We start from the raw sequence: 24,786 nt of genomic DNA, 5'->3' as shown, positions 1-24,786 counted from the left end.
AAGTCCCCTACGTACGAACAAGTTCTGTTCCCAGAGTGTGCTAGTAAGTCCAATTTGTTCGCAAGTCCAACAGAGTTAGTCTAGGTACCCAACGAATACAATTGGCTATATATTGCTGCTTTTACGCTTGCTTCTGGACATCCTGGGCTTGAAATAAAGATACTGTACTGCTATAGTCTATACAGTACTGTACAGTAAAGTACACAAAAGCACAACCACTTGTAGAGGGTGCACGCACGTGACAATGTACGCCAGACGCGTGAACTAACTTATGTGTTTGGACATGCGAATGCACGTTCGCATCTTTGAAAGTTCGCAACTAAGTTTCACGTGTAGGAGACTTACTGTAGTTCCTCTGGTAGTCCAGCAGGTGCCAAGGATTTGTAAAAAGGCAGGATCGGTATTTAAAAGTATGATTTTTGAAGTGATTTTTCCTGACAGCCCCCTTGCACCAAGGGCTACAGGAAAATAACAAGGAATATGTCTTAGTTTGGTTTCCCAGAAAGCAGAGCCTGAGGCAAGAGCCATTTGTGCTACAACTCAGTTGGGGAGGGAGGTGCCAGTAATGAGGCGGGAGGAGGGGGAGCGGGGCCCAGACAGCCCACACGAGGACTCGTCATCCCGCTGGCACTGCCGGGCGCACCCAGACCCCGAGCCTGCGCCCTCCGGCAATGCTGGAACTGCGTCCGCCAGCTCCCATCTCGCACTGACCCGAGACACGCGCCACAGAACTTAATTCCGGATGCTTCTAGTCTGGGCCGCGTCTCCAACCTGACATCTGCTCGGGAACAAGGAGGACGCCCTGGGGAAGGAGGTGGGGACACACGGTGTGGGCAGGAGGTGACACGTTGTCACTTCAGACCTGCCTGAAGTCTGCGGAGCCCACGCCAGCCGGCCACCCACAGGGGCCTCAAGTGACACGAGAGACGTGTCTCACTCACATATCAGTTTGGCTGGGTGGCTCTTTTCCACCAAGTTGCAAAGTCACGGACGGTCCTTTCATATTAGATGCTTCACTAGTGGAATAGGCCACACCAATTTTCCGGCACGTAAGCGGCTTCGGATCTATTTCCTCCTATACTTTGAGCTGAGAGTGGACGTTACAGTGTGTCTGACCACTTTGGTGCTACACGTAGAGGCCGTGCACACATCAGGAATACTTGTCTCAACGATGCCGGCTTGAATAGGAAGCATGCTGGCGTCCTGCCCATCACGAACAGTCTCAAACACAAGCCTGCTGCGTGTCCATCACAAGCCTCCGTGTGCTGTGACCTCTCAGCCCTCTACTCTTGCCCGTGAAATCGATCACAAAACCTGAGTTCTTGGAGTAATCACCAGTAGGTTAGGAGAGAGAGGCATTCGCCTTGGGCACAGAATTTAAGAGGGCACCAAGAAACCCATTAATCAGGACAAACGCTGTCTGGGATCACTTATATGTGCAACCTGGGGTTGGGGGTCATAGGAGCAGAGAGCAGGATGGTGACTGCCAGGGGCTGGGCGGGGGGAAACAGGAGGCGCGGGTAAAAGGGTACAAACCGCGTTATGAGGAAGGTCTGAGTGGCCAGTGCATAACACGCTGACTGTCGTTGATAGCACTCTGTGATAAAATTGAAATTTGCCAAGAGCGTGAAACTTAAGAGCTCTCACCAAAAAAAAAAAAAAAAAAGGTAAATATGTGAGGTGATGGATGTGGAAATTAACTCGATGGTGGGAATCCTTTCACAACATACATATATGTCAAATTATCCGGTTGTACACTTTCAGTATGTTACAATTTCATTTGTCCATTATACTTCAATAAAGCTGAAAGAAGGCAAATAATATCTTAATGCAATATTTTAGAAAGTCAAAAGTACTGCGAAAAGTCATAAACAAAATGGCAACATTCTACACGGAGACGGGTGGCTCGTACCACTGAAATTCTCTTTTATCTCAGGCTCCTGTGGGCGCTACCATGCACTGGCCACACGTTTCCCCAAAGCAAGTAACAGATTCAAGAAGTCAAGTCATTTCAAGGATTTAGAAAATTATTCTAATATGGCCTTTGAAACTTTTCATCTGCAGCTTTCTCACGGGCCATGACTGTGGGTCATGAATCTGTGCTGTCATTTTGTGGGTTTTTATTATATGATTTCTAGAATACTGTCATACTTTGCCATTGATACCCATAAAACTGGGTATGCCAATCATATGTCGTACAGGACACGGAATCACAAAAACCTGCTTCCTCATTAATGCAAACTCAGAACCCTGGACAGATTATGTCTACTTGGGAAATCATTCAGCCAGTATATATTGTTTTCATCTTTAGGATAAAACACAAGTTCCCATGAAAAGATATTTATTTTTCATTCTAGAAGTTTGGAAAGAATGAAATATGAAATGAATTCCAGCAGGTGAAATTTGGGGCACAACGGACAGTCCAAGAATATTTTCTGAATCTACACCTATTAAGTGGATAAACCTGTCTTCACTCTAGAACTTGACTTGATACTTAATTTGGTGCAATATGACTAGAGGGTGACCAGTTCCAAAGGCCCCTTAGAGTTGGGGGACGAAGTGCCTTCTGAAGCAGTAAGGGTCCCCGGTCATCCCCAGGGTCCCCAGGGTCCCCCCCAAGTCTCCACCCCTTCCTCCATCTTCCCAAGCAACTCGCCCATTGTGCCACAAAATTCTGGAAAGAGCTCCCTCTATGCATGCATTTGCTTTGACAACCCTGGAGAAAAGACGACAACCCTCATGGAGCCAGGTCCACAGGGGACAAAGGACAGAAGGGCCCACGGAAGCCTTTGGCTCACAGAGGCATTTCTTCTCAGCCCCGTTATCCAGCCATCAGGGGAGGAAGTGAATGGTCTCCTCACAGTCCTGGGGTCAGCCTGTCACCACTGCTGCATTAGGAAAACTCCCCAGTTAGAGGACTCTGGTCTCTCCCAGGCTAAGAAATAAAAGATTCTTTTCAAAAGCAGATTATCAAAATTAGGTACATTCACCGATGCACAAAACCATGGGCAGCGAAGGTCACGGATTCAGTGTCAGACAGAGGCCCGGAAGCAACCCGGGGGGTGACTCGCTCCTGGACTAACAGTTTACTTTTCCTTCTATGAGGCAGGCCCTGGGCTGGGCCCTGAGGGTCCCCAGGAGAAGGGCACATCCTCTGACTTTGCTTGGCTCACAGCCTAGAGGGACGGAGACTAAACCAACCATCTCATACGGTGGGTAAGAGCTTGACAAAAGATGACCAAGATCAGGGGCACGGAGAAGGGTCCCCAGCTCACACTGGAGTGGGTGAGGGCAAGGGGTGTTCCACATCTCGAGGGAGGCCCATGAGTCCCAGCGACCCCACCAGCTGGGCACGGCTGGGGAAATCCCTTATCGAGTCTCTGTTCCCTCCTGAGAAGGAAAGATGCTAACCTCTGCCTCCTGCTGTCACATGTAGGGACCTGATACGCAGCAAGTGTGCTCTCCCTGTCTGTCCATCAGTGAAGGAGTTTTCCAGTAGAGGCACTATTTATTGGGCAATATCAAGTGGATGGCATCTCTGTATCAAGGGGAAGGAAAATACATGTTTCAAGGCATCTTTTAACCTTTTCCCCTCTGTCCCCAACATCTGGCCTCTGTTGGACTCTGTCTACCAAGGATTTGCAGAGATTTGGCAAAAGAGGGAAAGAAAAATCCATCCCATCCCCAGGGTGGCTTGGAAGCTCTTGTTTAGCAAGTGTTACTTCACACCATCTATCCCCTGATGACGCATTTCCTCTGAAGTTATTTTTCTGCGTGGCACTGTTTTCCTTTTGTGCTGTTGCATCCTGATATTCAGATTGCTAATGGGTTCGGGGATTCTGAAGCCACTGAAATGGCAGCATCGTGACAAGCAGAGCCTCAAATGGGTCATAAATAAGAGGGAAAACACCGATCTGCATGTCTGGCGTAGAAGGGACACAGGGACCATGAAGGCTCAGATACTGCATATTCTTACCAGGGTCAATATCCTTCACAGGAGAGATGACAAGATGGAGAACCAGCCCCAAAGATCTCAGTCCGCCCTTCTGAGGTTTTTTTTTTGATCACTGTGTTTATAAAGAAACAAAAAGGCATGTTCCTAGGGTATTATATTAAGGCGTGTTTCTACGGTATTTTATATATAATGTTTTATTGACGAAAGATCGTGAGTGTCTTAGATGAAATATCAGATTTTAAATGGACAGAGCTGGGAAATCACAGCGATCGTGCAGTGAAATAAGATAAACAGCTGCGTCAGCCAGCAGGTCGCGGATGGTGCTCAGAGCCACCACAGTCATTAAACCAATGGCTTCTCAGTGACATCAAAGGCACACCGTGAAAGGCCCCTTCCAAATCAAAGGCCCTGAATCTGTCTGAAGAGCAGAGGGATCTTTTCTGCCAACATTTTGTGATAAGGACAGAATCGATTTAATTTCTTGCCACTGGTATATTAAAACCATCTATGTTTCTCCTGGTAACATTCCAAAAACTGAGTATTCAAAAAATCCACTAATTTAATGCCTAAAGGTGTAGAAACCAATTTCAGAAGAGAACTTCAGCTGCAGGGGTTTCAAAGAAAGCCAAGAAGTTGGTTAAAAAGAGAATGACAGGATCTTGCATGACAAATGCGTTAACCTTTATTATTCCTCCTAATTCTTCCACCCCCTGCTTGCACCTCTGAAAGACAAATAATTCCGCCTCTAATACTATATTCAGCTTCTAGCATTTTCATCCTGACCTTTATGGTAATAGAAGCAATTATCATGGCTATAGTGAGGCAGACCATTTATGAAAGATCCCTCATTTTTAGGGATTGGTGGTTTGCCTTATTGAAATTTGCTTTATACCCTATCTTATAGCTGTATATTTTAAATTAGTATTTTCTACCCTTAAAAACCTTCTCTGTGCCCATCTTCTTTTCCAATAACACTGTTTTCTATTTATAAAAGTGGGAGATGGTCACGATGAAAATTTTGGAAAATAAACACACAAGGAGGAAAGCAAAAAACTACTTATAATCCAACTATTCAGAGTTAATCTAGGTAATCTTCCATGAAATATTCCAGAGTATTTGCTTCCCATTTTTTTCTGTGTGGACATACATAAATATAGCCTCCGTTTTATAAAAATGGCATATGCCACCCATACAATTTCACAACAGGTAAAGGTTGCAATTTAAAGAATAGTTGCTGTAACGGCTTCTGTATGGGATGCTCTAATTTTATAGATGCGATGATGAGTCCTATGAGTTCATCGTGGAATGAGTTCATGTCCTATTAAATTCACTTACAGTAAATACCTCTAAATTTTCAAATCCAAGTATCTCAAATATGCCAATAAAATCACTTTGCTTCATTTATTCAACTTAGCTCAACAAAGAGTCACGATGACACATGCGTTGCTGTCAATTATCCTTGAAAATGAAAGGCATGGAAGGTTCCAAATGGTCTTTGAAATTGGGTGGAAGGCACCGCCACATTTGCAGTGTTATTTGTTGAATTGTGTGTCCCCAGAATTGGAGCCCTAATCCCCAGGACCTCAGAAAGTGGCCTGATTGGGAGATCGGGTCCTTACAGAGGTGATCGAGTTAAAGTGAGGTCATTAGGACAGGCCTTAATCCAATAGGCTGGTGTCCTTATAAAAAGGGGAAATTTGGACACAGACACGCATAAAGGGAGGACAATATGAAGAGACAAAGGGAGAAGATGTAACCTACAAGCCAAGGACGGAAACCCAGAGCAGATTCTCCTTCACAGCCCTCAGCAAAAACTAACCCTCCTGACACCTTCACCTCGAACTTGTGGCCTCCAGGACCAAGAGAGAATATACTTCTATGGTTTAAGGCAGCTGGTCTGTGGGGTTTGTTACAGCAGTCCTGGCAAACGAATAATGCAAATAAGCATCACATCCAAGGGCAGAGTCCTCCACTTGGGCTGAACACTAGATGCACATAGAAGAAAGCTCTGCACTGGCCTTGCCCCGCGTGCCCTGGACCCTGGTCCCAGAGCGCACAGGGGCGCCCTCCTTCTGCATCACTTTGGGTGCCTGCTCTCCATGGCTGTGCCATTCTGTGGGAGGGGGCTGAATTCTCTCCTGAACCCCAAAGTGCACGGAGGCAGGATGCTGTCTCGGGCTAGAAAGAAGGTAAGTGTTCTCTTTAAACCACAGTACATGACTCAGAACCAGCCCAGAGCCAGGGCTTTCCCAGCTGCATCACGGACGTCCTTGTCTGCAGCCACATGGGTGCAGAGATGAGTGATGCAGGGCAGAGCGGCGGCAGAGGGGCCCTGCTGGCTGGAAGCCCCTCGCTGGTTTCTGCGTGGTCACAGAAGCCTGGCCAGAGCCAGGCCCCATGAGTGGGATCAGGTAGTGATGCTGAACGTCGGTTTAAGGGTCAGGACAGACACCCACATGGAGACTGTGCTGAGGCTGTTGGGCAGAAGCTGAGCACCCCCTACTTTACAGCGTAGCCTGTCTGCTCTGTGAGACCCTGGAGTGATTGACGAGGACCCGGATTGTCACCCCTCCCTGGTCATTGTTTTTTTACACTTCTAATACATCAGCTCTCAACTGTAAAGCACCATTTGGAAATTGTTGCAATATACGATTTAAATTATTTTCAACTATGTGATCATGCTATTCTTTAGACACTGTAAACACCTTGCATAACCAGTTGGGTTTACTTTTATTTAAGGTGTGATGCTGAAGAACCTGGGTTCTGGGGCTAAGAGTAGAGCCAGGGGACTGACTCCAAAGGGACACGAAAGAACTTCTGGGAGTCTGACAGTCTATATAGTCTGATAATCCATATCTCAAGTGTAAGACTGTAAACATGTCAAAACTCATCCACTGTGCAGGTTTAAAAAGGGTAATTTTACTATATATAAAATATACCTTAATAAACCTGACTTTAAAAAAAAAGAAAAGAAAGAGAGCCCTGGAATCAGGCTGTCCAGGCTCTCCAGCCCTGTCACTCAGCAGCTGTGTGACCCTGCTCACAACACATAACTTCGCTGAGCCTCAGTTTCTGCTTCTATAAAATGGGCATAACAATACACCGACCTCATCAGGTTGTGAGAATTCAATGAGATAAAAATAGTCACATTGCCTGGAGGTGGTCCCTAGAAAAAAGTCAGACTGCAAAGTAATGGTAAAAGAGGCTTGGAAAGACAAATGCCTCCTTCTTTTCCATCATATTCAACTTGCAGTAAATTAAGGTAACGGAGGCACATGGGGCTCAGCAGTTTGAGGAAAGAGGAAACCCAGCTCTGAAATGTGGCTGAAGGACCCTGAACAAGTGATTTCACTCAGCTTCTTCTTCGCCTGCTCAGTTTCTTCTTCGTGGAGAATTAAAATAAATACGACTAAATTAAGCATGTATTTCACGTGGCTATGATAAGAATCCAAAGACAGACTATTGGTCTCCATGTTCATTTTTTGTCATAAACTCTGCAGCCTCTGCCTGTTAGTTGTTGTTACTTTCAGCTGAAGTTTCCTGGGCCTCTGCTTCTGCTGTGGATGCATTTGTGTGTTTGGTATAAATCACTGATTTATTTTCTTTCTAGAAAGAGAAGATGCAGGAGGAGGGTAGACGATGACCAGAGAAGGAAGGTGGAAGGAAGCTGGAAGGACCTAGTGACCCCCTTACATCGTGTGTGCCTCTCGCCCAATCGGCAGACTCTCCCCAAGCCTGAGCTTGAATAAAAGGACGTGTGGGTCAATATACAGCCACAGTCAACTCAACATGCCTGGGCCATCTTTAGAAGCCCCAAGGATCTGTAAGATGCTGGAACAGGGCTCCAGGACCCTGCAGACAGCTCTCTCTCCGTAATTCCCTCTGTCTGGGTGTCCCGATTTATTTTCACACGTTTAACTAGCTTCATAAACTCTTGCCTGGACACTCCTCCTAAGAAAGCCAAAGCTCGGTCCCTGTACGTTGACTTCTTGTGACGCAGTGCAGATGTTGACTCAGCCCCACTCGCTACTCTGTGGGCTTCTCCAGAAGGGGGCTGTTCCAGGCTTCAGAAGCTAGAGTCTTTCTTTTTTGGTAATAAAGAAGCAGCCAGGGTTTTTTTTCCCACTCAAGTAAAACAAAAATAGCTTCAGAACAGGGTAGAAGTCTGAGGTTTTATACTCTTGGAAGAGAGGGGAAGGCTTTGTCCTAAATCAGCTGTCACAGCTCAAGAAGAGACTTGAGAGAAATTAGAAGACAGGAGAAAAGCTATACTATATATAAAATAGATAAACAACAAGGACCTTCCGTAGAGCACAGGGAACTCTATATTTTGTAATAACCTATAAGGGAAAAGAATCTGAAAAAGAATATATATATTATATATATGTCTGTATAAATGACTCACTTTGCTGTACACCTGAAACTAACACAACACTATAAATCAACTATGCTTCAAAAATAAATAAATAAAATGAAAAACAGAAAAAAGCTACACGGGCCATTGAATCAGCTGCCCTCTGGGGAGGTGAAAATTCTAGCACTCTCTCCACTTAAAACAAAACATACACAGGTCCCACACACCCAGAAGCACCGACCAGCTCAGTCTAATGTCTCTGCCTTCTTCACAAGCAATATTGCTCCAAATTTTATTTTCAAATCCCTCTGAAATCCAGAACAACTTAATTTGCTGGAAAACGAACCCAGCTGTAATTTAGTTGAAGGTTTCCTTCCAGGGACGGGGGCTGTTAAAAATGGAGGAAGCTCACGCCATCAACCTGTCTCATACCCGCCCACCTGGCTCTTACTATGGTTAGAGCTTTGCACTTCCCAAGCCCAAAAATGTTCCCTTAATTGGGCAAGCCTAACACACCTGCCCTCTGTGTCCCCTGACATCACACACACAAGGAGAAAAGGGTGAGGGCGGAAGGCTTAAGTGCAGGAAAAGTCTCAGGACGAAACGGGCCCCTCAGAGTCAGCAACCTCACTCAGTAAAGATGTTTGGAATCCGACTTGGGGGAATTTTTCACACTAAGGTTATAGCTTAGCATTTATATGGTCTTTAAAAAATATATGCTTTCCAAGTGTTTTTGAATCAGTTTTATGGCTCCAACCTCATGACAGTCGCACGGGGTCAGACAGCACCATTGATTCCTTGTTCAAGCATGTCCCTGGGTGGGCTTCCTCCAAGCTGGCATGAAAGCTCCATCTGATTTGTGGCTAAGACCCTCAAGCCACCTTGCTTCCATGGTCAGGCGTGGGCCATTCCGGAAGCCTCCACTTGGAGAGGGGAAAACCATATATAAAAGGCTCCAGGCATGGCAAAGGGATAATGGAATTAGGTTTCATCACTCTGTCTCTCTCTTTTGTTTTTTTTGGTTTTTTTTTTAACATTTTTATTGGAGTATAATTGCTTTACAATGGTGTGATAGTTTCTGCTTTGTAACAAAGTGGATCAGCTATACATATACGTATATCCCCATATCTCCTCCCTCTTGTGTCTTCCTCCCACCCTCCCTATCCCACCCCTCTAGGTGGTCACAAAGCATCGAGCTGATCTCCCTGTGCTATGCGGCTGCTTCCCACTAGCCATTTATTTTACATTTGGTAGTATGTGTAAGTCCATGCCACTCTCTCACTTCGTCCCAGCTTACCCTTCCCCCTCCCCATGTCCTCAATTCCATTCTCTACGTCTGCATCTTTATTTCTGTCCTGCGCCTAGGTTCTTCAGAACAATTTTTTTTTTTTTTTTTTTAGATTCCATATATATGTGTTAGCATACGGTATTTGTTTTTCTCTTTCTGACTTACTTCACTCTGTATGACAGACTCTAGGTCCATCCACCTTACTACAAATAACTCAATTTTGTTTCTTTTTATGGCTGAGTAATATTCCATTGTATATATGTGCCACATCTTCTTTATCCATTCATCTGCTGATGGACACTTAGGTTGCTTCCATGTCCTGGCTATTGTAAATAGAGCTGCAATGAACATTTTGGTACATGACTCTTTCTGAATTATGGTTTTCTCAGGGTATATGCCCAGTAGTGGGACTGCTGTGTCATATGGTAGTTCTATTTTTAGTTTTGTTTTTTTCACTAAAAAGCAATCGGCAGCCCCCATTTCCACACCTCCCTGCCCCCACCTCACTGGGGCCGGCCCTGTGACACTTGCAGTCCCCTACAGGGTCCCTCGCTTAAAGGGCCCACACTTGGCGTCACGTTCTCGAAATTCTTTATCATGTTCAACATGGAGCACCACATTTCTATTTTTCACTGTCCCCCCAGATCGTGTCACTGGTCTTCTCCCCACCACCCAATGGCAGGCTCACTTAGACTGCCCAGCTCTGAGCTCCTGTCACCTGGAAAGAGGTTTATGGCAGAGGTAGACTGGAGCAAAAGATGACACAGCTGTGGCTTGTTTTCAAGTGGCCTCATTTCTGATGGGAATCTGCTCTACTCTTCAGCCTCTGTCCTGCTTCCTTGTTGTAATACTGAAGGGACACAGGAGCAGAGCAAGGTCCCCTGAGGGCCCTGCTTGTAACCCTACAGTTATATGACACGGCATATATATTTGTGTCAGGTGAGAATTCCAAATCCTCATCCAAAATTCAGCTGTGCAGGAGCTCTTGCGTGTATTTCAGTCAAATCTGGCTCTCAGCAAGAACTCAGCATAAAAAGGATGACATGGAAATTCACAAAATAGTGCCCCCCAAACGAACTGAATCTGCTTTGAAGTTGGGAAAGATGAAATCTAGATGAAAAAATAACAGTGAACTTGCAAGAGGTATTTGGTGGAAGTACAAATTGACAAATTGGTACATCTATTTTAAGAAGATATCAAGAGGAAGTAAAATAGCCCACATTTCGGAGGTATAGAACATTGCCAGAAATAATATTTGCGATGTGGCACTGTATTATCTCGGTATTTTGACAGGACTTATGCATATGTGAGAACTGAGCTATAAATACAGGGATGAGCCCACGCCCTGAACGAACTCCAATGACAAGAAAATAATAATAATGCTTAAGAAGCCACCCGGGGCTCTGAGATACAAAGCGTGCAATGATATTCTGCCATGGACAAATGTTAATACCCTCACAGAAGATAGATTACAGGCATATCTAAATTCACTTAGGCATTTCTCACAATTAGAATATGGAACTTTTAAAATAACACAATATGCACAATTCCAAAAATCTTATTGACTGTCCTCATGTAATCTGCTTCCAAAGTGCTGAACAGATTTATTTTCACTTAACACTTTTAAAGAAAGATATGACAAGTCAGTAGAACCCAACTATTCATTAATAAGGATGAAAAAAATGTCCAGCATGTTTAAAGCAATTTACATCACTAAGCAGGAGTTAGAAATCAACTACAGTCAGCCCTCTGTATCCGACAGCTCTGAATCTGAGATTCAACCAACCGCAGATTTAAAATATTTTTTAAAAATTCCAGGAAGTTCCAAAAAGCAAAACTTGAATTTGCTGCATGATAGCAACTATTTACTTAGCACTTACATTGTATTTACAACTATTGACATAACTTACATTGTATTAGGCATTATAAGTAATCTGGAGGTGATTTAAAGTATATGGGAGGATGTGTGTAGGTTACATGCAAATATTATGCCATTTTATATAAGGGACTTGAGCATCTTTGGATTGGTATCCATCCGTGGGCAGGGTGGTCCTGGAACCAAACAATCCCCCTAGGATACCAAGCGATAACTGAATAGTATCCTAATAGATGTGTATCCATTCATTGGACCTGAAGATTGCTAAATTTGCATGAGGGTCTAACATACATGACTTTTAAGATTAACCATTATTTATAGTGGTTATTCTTCAACCAACATGTACTGAGCCCTTACTTTTGTAAGCATTGACTCTTTGGGAAGGTTTTGCTGGTCACATCCTTCTTCCCCTTCCCAGGTCTGCACGATGATGTTAACCAATGCTTCCCTGGCACTTGGTCTATACAGTGAGTAGCCCCGTACCCTGTATGGACCCTGTCATCCAGTTAATTTTATGTGAACTCTGTCTCCCCCAGTAGCCTATAAGCTCCTTGAGGGGTGGGGCCCGTTCACCCAGCACAATGTCCAACATATAATGGATTCTCCATCAATGTGGGTTGAATGGTATGTGCTCGGGAGATGGAAGGGTGTAGAAGACACAGTCTCTGTCTTTTAAAGGTGCATAATCTAGAAGGCAAACAAATTTGAAAGAGTAAGTAATTACCAATTACAGGCATATCTCGTTTTATTGCACTTTGCAAATATTGCATATTTTACAAATTGAAGGTTTGTGGCAACGGTGTGTCAAGCAAGTCTATCGGCGCCATTTTTCCAAAAGCATTTACTCACTTTGTGTCTCTGTGTCACATTTTGGCAATTCTCACTATGTTTCAAACTTTTTCATTATTATATTTGTTATGGTGATCTGTGATCAGTCATCTTTGATGTGACTGTGCAAAATGAGTATGCCTCGCTGAAGGCTCAGATGATAGCATCTTTTCAGCAATACAGCATTTTTAATTAAGGTAGGTACTTTTTCTTAGACATAATGCTATTGCACACTTAATAATAGACTACAGTGCAGTGTAAATGTAAATTTTATATGCACTGGGAAACAAAAACATTTGTGTGAGTCCCTTTGTTGAGATATTCACTTTATTTCAGTTCCAGTGGTCTGGAACTGAACCCAAAATACATCCAAGGTCTGCCTGTACATGCAATGGTTTTGACCATAGAAAAGGACTCTGTTCACTGAGCCAACTATTTCTAAGAGTTTGATTTTGGGGGTTTAGAGTGGTCTTGCACATTCAAACAGAGCCAAGGAGGGTAAGGCAAGGAATGAAGGTCACTGGTGTAAACTCAAAGTCAAGGAAACTCTGCTGGACGATGCAGAAGAAAACTTTGTGAACAGAGATCTTTAAGAGATATTGTACAAGAGTAGCAATACTGACATTTACCAACTTCATGTGTGATTGGGGTGGGAGGATGAGGGGGTCGGCTTGGATACTTGAATCTCTAGAAACAAAGTGGAAGCCCTGGTGAAGGAAAGAATAACTTTGTCAAGATTTCTGTGGTTGTTCTTTTTTTACTCTGAAAAAAATAATCCAGGACAATATTAGTTTTAATATGTTTCATGTCCAAGTCCTAAATGGAATTGGGACAGGTATAAAAGAAATTGGGCTGTATCCAGGATATGTCAGAAAATGAGAAATTTAATAGGATAGGAAATGTGTAAGTGAAACCTAGCCTGACTTTTCCTCAAGAATCTCTGTGATTTTGAACAGGATTAGCCTTGGGGCACTCAGTTCCCTATTTTAAATGACTACTTGGAATGAAATGACAATAGGGCATCCTTTAATTCTAAGCAGGACGGTAGAAACAACCTTCTTTCTCTGGCTCAATGGTCTTTAAGCAGGCCAGCTGCGCCCCAGGAAGGGGCAGGGCCACCATGTTCAGCTGCACAGGTTGTGCACTGCACAATTCCAGAGGGCACCACTGACACAGACTCAAGTATGGATGGCACCTCAGGGATTGTAAGGTGCTCAACTCTTACAACTATGCATGGTGCAGAGAATTTTAGAATGTCTATTTATATCAGTTTAGGATCTAAGATCAGTAAGAAAGAAATTAGATTTTACCAGTAGCTATTATCTGGATTGATATCGACATCATCATTTGGTGGGTGGGAAACAGTGGAAATCCCACGACTGAGGATTGTCCAGAACACCCTCCCTCTTTTTTCCCCTTTTTTTTTTTAATTGAAGTATAGTGATTTACAATGTTGTGTTAGTTTCAGGTGTGCAGCAAAATGATTCAGTTTTATATATACATATTATATATAATATATATATACTATTTCAGATTCTTTTCCATTATAGGTTTTTACAAGATACTGAATATAGCTCCCTGTGCTATACAGATGGACCTTGTTGCTTATCTCTTTTATATATAGTGGTATGTATCCATTAATCCTCCTCCCACCACTTTCCCCTTTGGTAACCATGAGTTTGTTTTCTATGACTCCCTCACTCTTGAGTTGCTCTTGGAATATCACCACATGCTGCACTGCAGTTCCTTGTGCTCCGGTAAGAGGATTTATATTTATACACCTACCTTTAACCAACCTAATCCCACCACAGTAGGTAAGTGGCTTTAAAAAATTCCTGCATAGTCACATGCTACAACATGGATGAAACTTGAGGACCTGATGCTAAGTAATACAAGCCCGTTACAAAAAAAAGACAAATATTGTATAATTCCACTTATATGAGGTGCTTAAAGTAGTCAAATTCATAGAGACAGAAAGCAGAAAGGTGGTTAACAGGGGATAGAGAGAGGAGAACAGGGAGTTGTTTAATGGGTAGAATTTCAGTTTTACAAGATGAAAAAGTTCTGGAGATCTGTTTCACAACAAAGTAAATAAACCGTACGACTGAATTATACACTTAAAAATGAGAAAGATGGTAAATTTTCTGTTTTTTACAGGAATTAAAAAATTCCTGCATAAAATTTTCACAGATATTAATACTTCCAGCAAAAGAAACAGGGAAACAATGGAAACACTACCTAACACTTCTCCTATTAGAATATCTTCACAAGTGCCAATACAAGCTTAAAAATCACAGTCAACAAATTCGGCTCAAAAAGAAGTGCAGGACTTCCCTTGTGGCACAGTGGTTAAGAATCTGCCTGCCAATGCAGGGGACAAGGGTTCGAGCCCTGGTCCAGGAAGATCCCACATGCCGCAGAGCAACTAAGCCCATGCACCACAACTACTGAGCCTGTGCTCTAGAGCCCGTGAGCCACAACTAATGAGCCCATGTGCCACATCTACTAGAGCATGTGCTCCGCAACAAGAGAAGCCACCGCAATGAGAAGTCCGCGCACCACAACGAAGAGTAGCACCTGCTCGTCGTAACTAGAGAAAGCCAGCGCACAGCAACAAAGACCCAACGCAGCCAAAAATAAACAAAATAAAATAAATAAATAAATGATTTTTTTTTTTAAAGTGCAGTTACCAAGACTATTTGAACTATAGATTTCCACGTTTTCCATCAACAATTATCTCTCACAAGTATATACGGTGCCTTGAAATTTTGACTAAGATTAATAAAGCCATCACAATTAGCAAGATATCTAAAGTATAGCTTATTTCATCATTCTCTCATTCTTTTCAGTGCTTATTTTTTGTATGTTTCATAACTGCACTTAAGAGATGAGCACATTAGCATGAATAAATAATTTTAAAATAAGTAAATAAAAAATTATTGTGCACGCATGCTCCAGTTTTTTTCCTGAGAGGGTACGCTATCAAAGGCTTTGAAGACCACTCTTCTTGAGAATTGATACCCACGGTCACTGTGTACACCATTCCATTGCTCTGTCACGGATCTGCAGGATGACTGAGGAAATGGTTCCCCAAAAGCTGATAAGCTTTGAATGTTAGTTTTTAAGTACTTGTGGTTGTTTATTATTAGAATTACCGCAGCTAATGGTGAAAAAGTCAAAGAAAGGAAGGGGCAGGATAGCAATGGTTTCACTAGGGAGAGACCAGAATCATTTCAAACCACCTTGAATTGTTTCAGGGATGTGTTCCTATGGCATAATAGTTTGAAGTTTTGCTTGTTGCATCTCCATCTACAGCTCTTTGAGACTCATAAGGAGAGAGGATCTTTATAGAGTGTTCAACACACTCTGCCACCTTGAATGTGGGCAGGTTTGTGTCAACACCTGTGTCTACTGATGACCTCTCAACCCTCCCAGATGAGGAGACCATCACAGTGGATGCTCTCAGGCTCAGAATTTGACCAGTTCACGGCCTCAGGGATTCTTTTGCACATCAAACAAGCGTGTGGAAATGTGAAAAAGAAAAGCCTAGGTACAATTAGCCATTTTGCCAGGCTCAAGAAAATAAAGTGATATTTTTCTAACAACCCCTAAGGAGACAGTGGATAATACTTAATAAGGAAATTATATATATAAGAATCTTACACTTTAGAACAAGTGTAATTTCTTAATTCGTTTTTAAATATTGGAACTTAACCACATGACTGACAGAAAAGTGTATTGGCTAAAAAAAAAAAATTTCAAAAAGATCTTGGGAAAAAGAAAGAACATATTTCCTTGCTATATTTTTACTCTCTTGGTTGGTTAAGACCAATGTTAATGAGTATTGTCAATCTCTGGGGTCCTCTTCTCAGGCATTGTATAAAATTAAAATAACTAGTCACTTTGTTAGAACCTTGGCCACGATACAGGTGCAGTGTTATGGGGACAAATGACCATTTCTTTCACAGTGCCACTCCACAACAGTTTTGGATTGTAATAGCCAGAAAAGCATAATCTCACGTCAATCCAGATAGAAACTCAGTTATCAAATCGCCATAAACAAGTATTTGAAGACTAACATTCAAAAGATATTCCAGGCCATTTGGTGAAGGATTGCAATATGGATGACTTGAGATATTTCAGTCTTAGGAAATCCACCAGTGTCCTCAAACTGGAGGCTGAAACCTCCCAGAGCAAAGGACCCCCTGTTCTTCCTTATAGTTCCATCATGATATGAAAATTGCCCTGTTTGAGTGGGGCAGTTCACACTTTTTGGCTTCTTCCCTTTAGATGTCCTGCAGGGGCGTTTTCAATTTGTGGATGATTACCTTCTTACTTTACGATTCTAGTTTGTCTTTCTTTTATTTATAAAGTGGCAGTTTAAGAGTAAAATATAAAATAATGGCATTTAGTGGGTGCTTGATTTTTCCACTGGCAATGTTATAAATATAGCCAAGCGTTTCCCTTTCAGATATGGAACAAGGAGTCATTTAGTGAGATTCTGAAGCATAAATTTAGGGCTATCTGCAAGGCACAAACAATATTCAAGCAGATTGTTGCCTGGAATGTGTAACTTATACTGAATTGTTCATGTAAAACAGCCCAGAAATGGATGTTGGATTTATGGGTTTTGGGTCGTTGCCAGATGTGGCAAGCTTGCTTGGCTTATGACACAAAACAATGAGCTATAGAACATTCTCCTATCCATACCCAAAGGGCACCTGTACCAAATCGAACGGAAAATGTTTCTCCATTCCTTATTTATACCTCACTTCGTTCCAAAGACTGGAAGAACGGTAAGTAGTTTGTGCCTGGGGACAATAAAAAAAGTGGAGACAGACCCCACAAGACTGCACAGCAGCCTGGAAGCACCATTCAGTGTCCTGCTTCCCAGGAGGACAAATAGGAATTGATGTCTTTTTGCATATGAATCATCCTGTATTCCTACTGCAAATATAAATTAATGTGCAATATTTAAATATGCACCTATAGTTAAAATATTTGTTTTAATTAGTACTAACATCGGTGCTTCATTTTGAAGTATTCATTAAAATATTTCAATACACAACTTGCTTTCTGTATGCTAGATATATTGCACCTGCAACAATACTCCAGAATTCACAGTTTGGCTGATGACGACTGGGCATACGGAGCTAACTTACTAAAGATCAGTTTGGACTATTTCTTTTTCGCCTCTAATCCCAGGCAAATTGGTTTGCTATTTCAATACAGCAGCCGTTTTTCAAGGTAGTCATGGGATCTGCCCCTCAGGTTACCACCCCTTTTTGTTTGAATTTCACAGAACTTATCTGAAGCAAAATAGTCTCAATGAAGAATAACCCCAAACTGAAGGATATTAGAATTCTCCATCCCTCCCTCAGCTCCCTATTTTCCTTGACATTTTCCCAAATGTCAAGAGTTCTTTCTATTGAGATTCTTCTAAGTTTTTCTCATTTTCTTTGCCTGCTGTGAAAGTATTTATTTTGCATGTATAACAATGCACCCATTTCCAATTTAAAAGGATTTAAATGGCAAACACAGGTTTCAAACCTGTAAACAACAAAAGAGAGAACTTCTTTCTCTCCAAATTCACCTGGACCACAAATCTCAACATTTAGAGAAGAGGGTGCTGGTCTGTTGGTCACAGTAACTGATAAGTCCACAACCTGAAATCTACTGATTCATCCGGTAGATTAATCTACTGAACATTACAAAGTGCCAAACCACGAGCCAGGTCTGTGGATGACTCAGGAAGTTCAAAGTCTAGGTAGGATAATTCTAATAAATAAAATGCAACCCATAATACTTGCTATGGTCTGGATGTTTGTGTCCCCCAAAATTCACATGCTGAAATCCTAACACCCAAAGGTGATGGCATTAGGATGTGGGGCCTTTGGGAGGTGATTAAGTCATGAGGGTGGAGCCCTCATGGATGGGATTAGTGCCTTTATAAAAGAGACCCCAGAAGGCTCCTTCACCCCTCCCACCAGGTGAGGATACAGTGGGAAGTCTGCAACCCAGAAGAGATCCTTCACCTGAGGATGCTGACACCCTGGTCTCAGACTGTCAGCCTCCAGAACCGTGAGCAATAAATTTCTATTGTTTATAAGCCACTCAGTCTGTGGTACTTTGTTATAGCAGCCCAGACAAATCAAGATAATACTTTAACAGCATGATCTTTATTGCTGTGTTTTATAAAAATATCAATCAAACATAATATATACCTGTGCATATGTATCCCCTAAAATCTTTCTTTTCCCCCACTATGAAGCCCTTTCTGGGAAGTCATTCTAAATTAATGGAAAGCCCCAGGCTTGGGTTCATGATATCATTCAGGTGTTCAAATAGTCCAGTATGCCCAGTGGACCAAGAACAGAAAGACCCCAAGCAAATTGTGAATGCCTTCCACCTATGACAACACCTCTGATAAAGCACTGAGAGCAGAAATTAGAATTTTAAAACATAATGCAGAGAACGTGTTCATCATAAATTCAAGGCACTTTCCATTACAAAAGCTCATGTTTCCTCTTCATCTTGATCACACTATTCCACTAAACCCCTAATAAAATCAATTGTGAGTCATTTATTCAATTTTTCTCTCTAAAAAAAAAATACATCTTGCATTCTGTCATTCTTAGAATTCAAAAGAGGAAAAACGGTGAGACTTCTTAATCCCACAGCATTCGTTAATGAAATGCAGGATTGGGGAAATCAATCTTATAATAATCCATTACCATCACCAGCCCAGCAAACACATTCTCCTGCTTCACTGTGGCCTCTTCCCACTTAGGAAATGTTGAAACTCGAACCCAAGTTGCAATTGGTGTGTTTCTAGACCTATTGTTCCCAATTAGAGTAGAGAGAGCATCTATCAATGTGTGATCCAGCAAAGCCATATGGATCTTGCTGGATCTTCCTATATCTCCCCTCAGGTATATCCCCAAATGAGGTTAAAATTACGTAAGAAATCGCATTTTCATTTGACCTTCTTTTGCTAAGCCTTTTGGGCCAGTTGCAAAATCTACATTGTGCAGTTACCCTCAGAATCCGGGCTTAACTGGTCTAAATTATACTGTTCCTTGCAAACCTATTACTCACCCGTCAGCACCTGTTTCAGTTCACTATTACATCATAGGAAGCACACAACTATACTAATTTTCATTTTAGGCCTGTTTCATCTTACTACTTCTCTCACCAAAGGGTTACACTGAGAGTTGAGTAGGTGAGCCCTAAACCAGTGTCATATGTGATTTTTAAACCAGTGGCTACTTCTGGAAAAAAAATCAAGTCTTTTCCATCCCCTGTCCCCCAATATAAGTGGGCATAGCTTTCCCTTGCAATCTCTGTCCAGAACAATACTGTTCACTGCTTTCTTCTTGCTTTAGAGATTTAATGTATCAGGCAAGTAGCTTCTGATTCTGTGCTAAGGATACACATGTGGTTCTAAAGATTTGACCCACAAAATTCCTCGGTGTGTTCAAACCATGCCTTGACAGGTGTGGTCCTTTTGTCGTGGCCAATGTCTGGATGGGAGAAAGGCCCAGAAACCTGGCATCAAATTGCAACATCCCATCCAAGCCGATGCCAGAAAAGAGACTGTGAACAGCAACAGGGAAGCGTCCGGAGAACGCTTTCCCAAAGGAGTCTCAAGTCTGATTCACAGCTGTCAACGGATGCATTATGCAACTGTGAACTCCCCGATCCTCTCACAAACAGGGCGATGGTGTGTGTCATTTTTTAAATCAACTCTCCAAATGTGTGCCTTTATGCATTAAAATCTTGCTCCTGGCTCTCCTAAATAAGTTCTTTTGAAAAGCAACTTAAAAACAGACACCTGAATGAGAAGATGGAACTGATTGTCATTGTTGGTGGAACTTTTCTTCAAATGGTATTTTTAGGTCACTAAAAAAAAAAGGAGCATTTTTCTTTCTTGGGCAGGGAAGAGATGAGAATACATTTTGTAAACTTCGACCTTGGTGTTTAGGATTTTTGATCCAGTGAATGTACCTAAGCCTGTATCTTGATCCTGGCTAAATTATCTTCCAGCTCATTTCATAGATTGCTCCAGGCACATCTGACACACTTTAATACTGAAATGCCAATTAGACACCCCTGCAAACCACCTCCACTCTCTCACTTTACCCTAAATTTGGACTTGACTTTCTTTGCTATACTTGAGCTGCTCTTTTCAATCACATGCCATTTACCCCCAAAAAGCGTCGTTAAAGGGGAAAAAGATGTGTTGTCGTAAAGTCACCCAGTTTAAAGCCAGCTCCAGGCTTAGTCCCCCACTAAAGGCTGCAAGAACTCAAAGAGAGAGCTCACCTCAGGGAGCCTTTGGCCCTTTGGGGGCCTCTCCTCCCAGCCCAGCTGTGAGCTAGGGAATTTCTGCAGCCTACACTATACCCTGACAGCTGGAGCAGGAACTCTGTGCCCATCAGACTCAAATAAATCCTGAAGTCAGGGGAAAGTCTGACAAAATCCATTGCTTTGGCCCTCTGGGGTAATTAGTTACACAGTTAAGTAAATGATCATCTGAAATCCATCCCCGCCTGAGAATTATTAAAATTAGAAGCCACATGGAAGTCATCCAACTAAAGAAAAGCTTAGGGGGGAGGGGGGAGAGATCCCGTCCTCTACCCAGAAAGGAGCTTCTGTTCAACTTTATTAAATGTTTTAAGCAGATTTAAGTTTGAGTCAAGGGACAAATTTCCGCCCTCCGAGGGGCACGCTCCCAGAAACTTGGAGATGAGCCGCAGAGCTGGTCACCGGGGCTGCACGTGACGTGGGGCGAGGGATGGGCGCAGGAGGGAGAAAGGCAGAGAGAGCTGGAAGGGAAGCAAAGGGGGGCAAAGGTGTGAGATGTTCACGTTGTGGGATTTTATCAACATTCAAGGAAGAAGGCAGAGTTCTTGGAAGAGCCCTCAAAGGCCTCTGACGGAATGCTGAGGGGCGGGGCCGCGGCTGCAGAGCTGCCCTAATTACATGTTCAGCAGAAACGAGGTTGTGATCCTAATGATGGGTGAGCTCTGGGAAGTTTGCTGTCTCCCTGGGGACCCACAGTTAGGTGACGCTGCCAAGCTGAGGCATTCTGGAAAGCTCATGAGTATGGCACGGGACAAGAAGCCTCTGCTGAAGATGGGGTGACAGCCACAGGGGAGAGCCAGCGGGAGGATCCCCACTCCCGAAGAGTCCCCTTTAGCTAACTTGATCGAAGACAGGGAGCCCCCTGGGCTACACAGGTTTCTAAGTCCTTCTTCTATCTGAAACTATTAAGTTGTATAAAAAAAAACCCACCCCACATGGCCATCCCTTCTACTTGCAAGCAAGGTGAGCCGATGCAAACAGAGAAGATACTGAAATCTCTGTCGACTCTGCAGAAAGCCCCTCACCTGAGCATTCAGGAAAAGAAGGCCTGGCTCTCATTGCCCTGTCTCTGTTTCAAAGCCCCAGCTTCCTGGCCTCAGCTCCCCGCCCTCCACCTCTTTCACTTTCTCTGGCATGCACTGTTCATACGGATCAGAAAATTCCATACGCAATTTGGACATCAAGACCCACCCAAGTTCTGGATCTGCCCTTCACTAGCTGGTGGCTTTGAGCCAGCTGACCTTGAACTTCTCTGCTCCTGTTTCCTCATCTGTCAATTGCGAATCATAATAGCACCTACTTCACAGGCTTGTGGGGAAGTTCAAATAAGGTAACTAGATGCCCTGCTTGGTACTGGGGACACTGGGCAAACAGGAGCTGCTGTGGTGGAAGGTTTGTTGCTGCTGGAAGGTTTCTGCCTTCCCATCTTCCATCCACACTCGCACTCTTCCTTGCCCGATCCCTTGGCTCCATCCCAAACCCTGTTCCTAAATTGTATAACGCTTTGCCTGCTCCGTCTTCATGTCATGTTTATATCAAAAGTCACCCATCAGAGAGGTGAAAGCAGGGAAGAGGCATTTTATTTCTGAAGTTGTTAATTTTACTGTAGATTTCCCAAAAAAAAGGATCACCCGTCTGTCAAAAAAAAAAAAAAAAAAAAAGGCAAAATAAAAGATTTTTAAAAACAATGATTTAAGTGCCAGCCAAAAGGATATGAAAGTGGATTTGTCTCATCTACCAAGTGGAATTAGAGGGTGATGGTGTACAACCCCAAAACTGCCTTTTTGAAAAGAGAGACAGAGAATAGGATCTTTTAAAAAATACAATGAGCTATCAGTTTGCCCCAACAAACTCTTCCGGATAAACAGATACAGAGCAGTGACTTTCAATTGAAAACTGGAGCCAGAGTTTCTCCCGTCTTAGACCGACACACCCATACATGCAGATTTTTTGTGGTTCATACAATTTGCATTTCTCTACTGGTTTTACTCTGATTAACTGCAGATGTAGTTTGTACAGGCAATGCTTCCACATGGTCACGCAATGCAATCCTTCCCTCACTTCTCTTCTGAGGCTGACTTTCGCCAGCTGGCCTGCCTGCTCACATTCTGACAGGTACCCACCAAGGAAAACACTTGAAGACACACACGCTGCAAGAGTGCAAATCTTCGCAAGAGACTAAAAACACTCAGCTTTCTCTCCTGAGGTCTAAACCCCAAAGCACCTTCCAAAGTCACAATTAAATCACAAGCAAAATGATGAATCCCTTTCTCTACCTAAGGTGAATTTTTAAAAGTTGCAAAATTAACCAATGTCTGCACTTACCATGCAAACCCAGATATGAACAGAGTCAGTCCCCCAAGCAAACAGTTCCAGGGTCGAAGGGTTCTACATTTTCTGAGCCTAACTGAGCCCCTTCTCACCCCCAGGTTTCCCTCCAGGAGTCAAAGCCCCACTCACCTCACTCATGGTGCTGTAACAGCAGCTCCGGTATCTCTACCAGCCACACGGAGAGCACTGCTCAGGGGTCGCTGCTCCCAGGCCCTGGCTTTTCTCTTAAAAAGGGCTGCCCAGTGGCATCATGCCTCCCGTGAACCAATGAGATTCATTCACCTGTCTGAACGCCTGGCAGATATCTGAGGGCTCCCAGGGCCACCTAGTGGAGCAAAGGAAGAAGGCGGGCTCGGTCACATCTCCAAGTCCTGCCAGGGAGGGAAGGAAACCACAGATGACAAAAGAGTCAAAGTCAGAGGCACACAGATCATCACAGGTTTGCTTTTGTTCATAATTTCAGGGGGTACAGGATTTAGACATGTGAAAAATGCACTTTCAATGTCGGTGGACAGAAGGGGGTTTTTTTTAGAAGGAAGACCAGTTCTGAAAACACCGGTGCCGGCCGTTCCACACCCCCCTGGTTTTCTCGGGAGCTGCCATTTCCTCATCATTGTAGCACAGTCTCAGCCTTCAGAGCCGAGCATTCTCCACTCCTCCTCCTCCAGCCCCAAACCTGCCAGCCTGCTTGAACCCCAGGTACTCATCCCCTGGTGGGAGGATGTGAGCAGTTGGGGTCATGGACTTGGAGAGTCACGCTGTGACCTCAGAGGAGAGCAGCTCCCCCAGCTTTGCCTGTGGGCGTCATAGCCTCGCAAGAACCAGGAGGAAAATGGCTCTGACCCTGGAATCTGCCCGTCCAACCTGGCTGCGAAGATCCTTTTGCCCAGGTCTGGACTCCTGAGACCCTGAGGAGCATCCGAGTGGGTCCTTGATTTTCACAAGGCAGACGTCACGGGTGAGAATGTAGCCGATGCCCAGAACTGAGATGCGTGTGACTGCCTGTCTCCTTGGTCCTTCCTGCAACTTGCCGGCTTCAGCTGGGCCCAGATTCAAGCACAGGAGCCCCAGAGTGGTAACAACGATGCCTTCTCATGGCAAATACTCGGAAGGGTAACAGTAACTCCTCACATGCCAAGGACCTACTGGAAATACAAACATACCCAAGTGATGACTATGGAATAGCTCATGTAGATAAATAAATGAGGACCTGGGTACAGCGATAGGATCCTCAGATGCCCCACGGGCCTCACCTTTCACCCAGAGCACAGACATTCAATCAGCAGCTGCTCTTGGAATCAGTGCCAGTCACAGCCCCGTCTCTGACTCTCCTCCATCGGCTTCCATCACCTCCATCACCTCAGCAGCGTCTCCCTTCAACTTCCTCCTCCACGGCTCCTCCCTCCCTCACTTCACGCCCCATGGGGTTCTCAGGCCACCTCCATGCCCTCCTTCTCCAGGCTTTCTGTTCCCAGTGGGCACCCCCAGCTCTGCACCCCAACAATCATGGCAAATCTTAATTCTCTCCGCATTCCCTGTTCTTTCCTGATTGTCACTGCCTGGGAATGGCCCACGGTGACTGCTCCGGGGTGGAGTCCCACCATCTCTACCTCGCAGCCACCCTGGGACGCAGATGCCCTGGTGGGACCTGGGAATATTTGGGTGACCTACTCTTTGAAACCCAAACTGTTGGATCCACAGAAGCTACTTCCTGAGTTTGGAGGAGGAAGTAAGAAGTGGTGACCGCAGGGCAGGTGCAAGATTTAAGGAGGCACTCACTCTCAGGT

The 24,786-nt window shown here is 43.8% G+C and overlaps 1 protein-coding gene across 1 annotated transcript in view; it reads right to left on the bottom strand.

Annotated features, from left to right (window-relative positions):
• The window catches only part of PCP4 (Purkinje cell protein 4), a 55,630-nt gene extending 32,466 nt beyond the window's left edge, over positions 1-23,164 (bottom strand). Inside the window, exon 1 of the mRNA XM_059922298.1 lies at positions 23,129-23,164. Within this exon, the coding sequence (XP_059778281.1) occupies positions 23,129-23,137 (9 nt within the window). The 5' untranslated portion in view covers positions 23,138-23,164. The remainder of the gene's footprint in view (positions 1-23,128) is intronic.
• Between the last annotated feature and the right edge of the window lie 1,622 nt (positions 23,165-24,786).

The sequence above is a fragment of the Balaenoptera ricei genome, chromosome 4, assembly GCF_028023285.1.
Source record: "Balaenoptera ricei isolate mBalRic1 chromosome 4, mBalRic1.hap2, whole genome shotgun sequence".
Taxonomy (NCBI): Eukaryota; Metazoa; Chordata; class Mammalia; order Artiodactyla; family Balaenopteridae; genus Balaenoptera; species Balaenoptera ricei.
The sequence above is the reverse complement of the archived record's forward strand: the minus strand, read 5'-3'. Positions and strand labels throughout refer to the sequence as shown.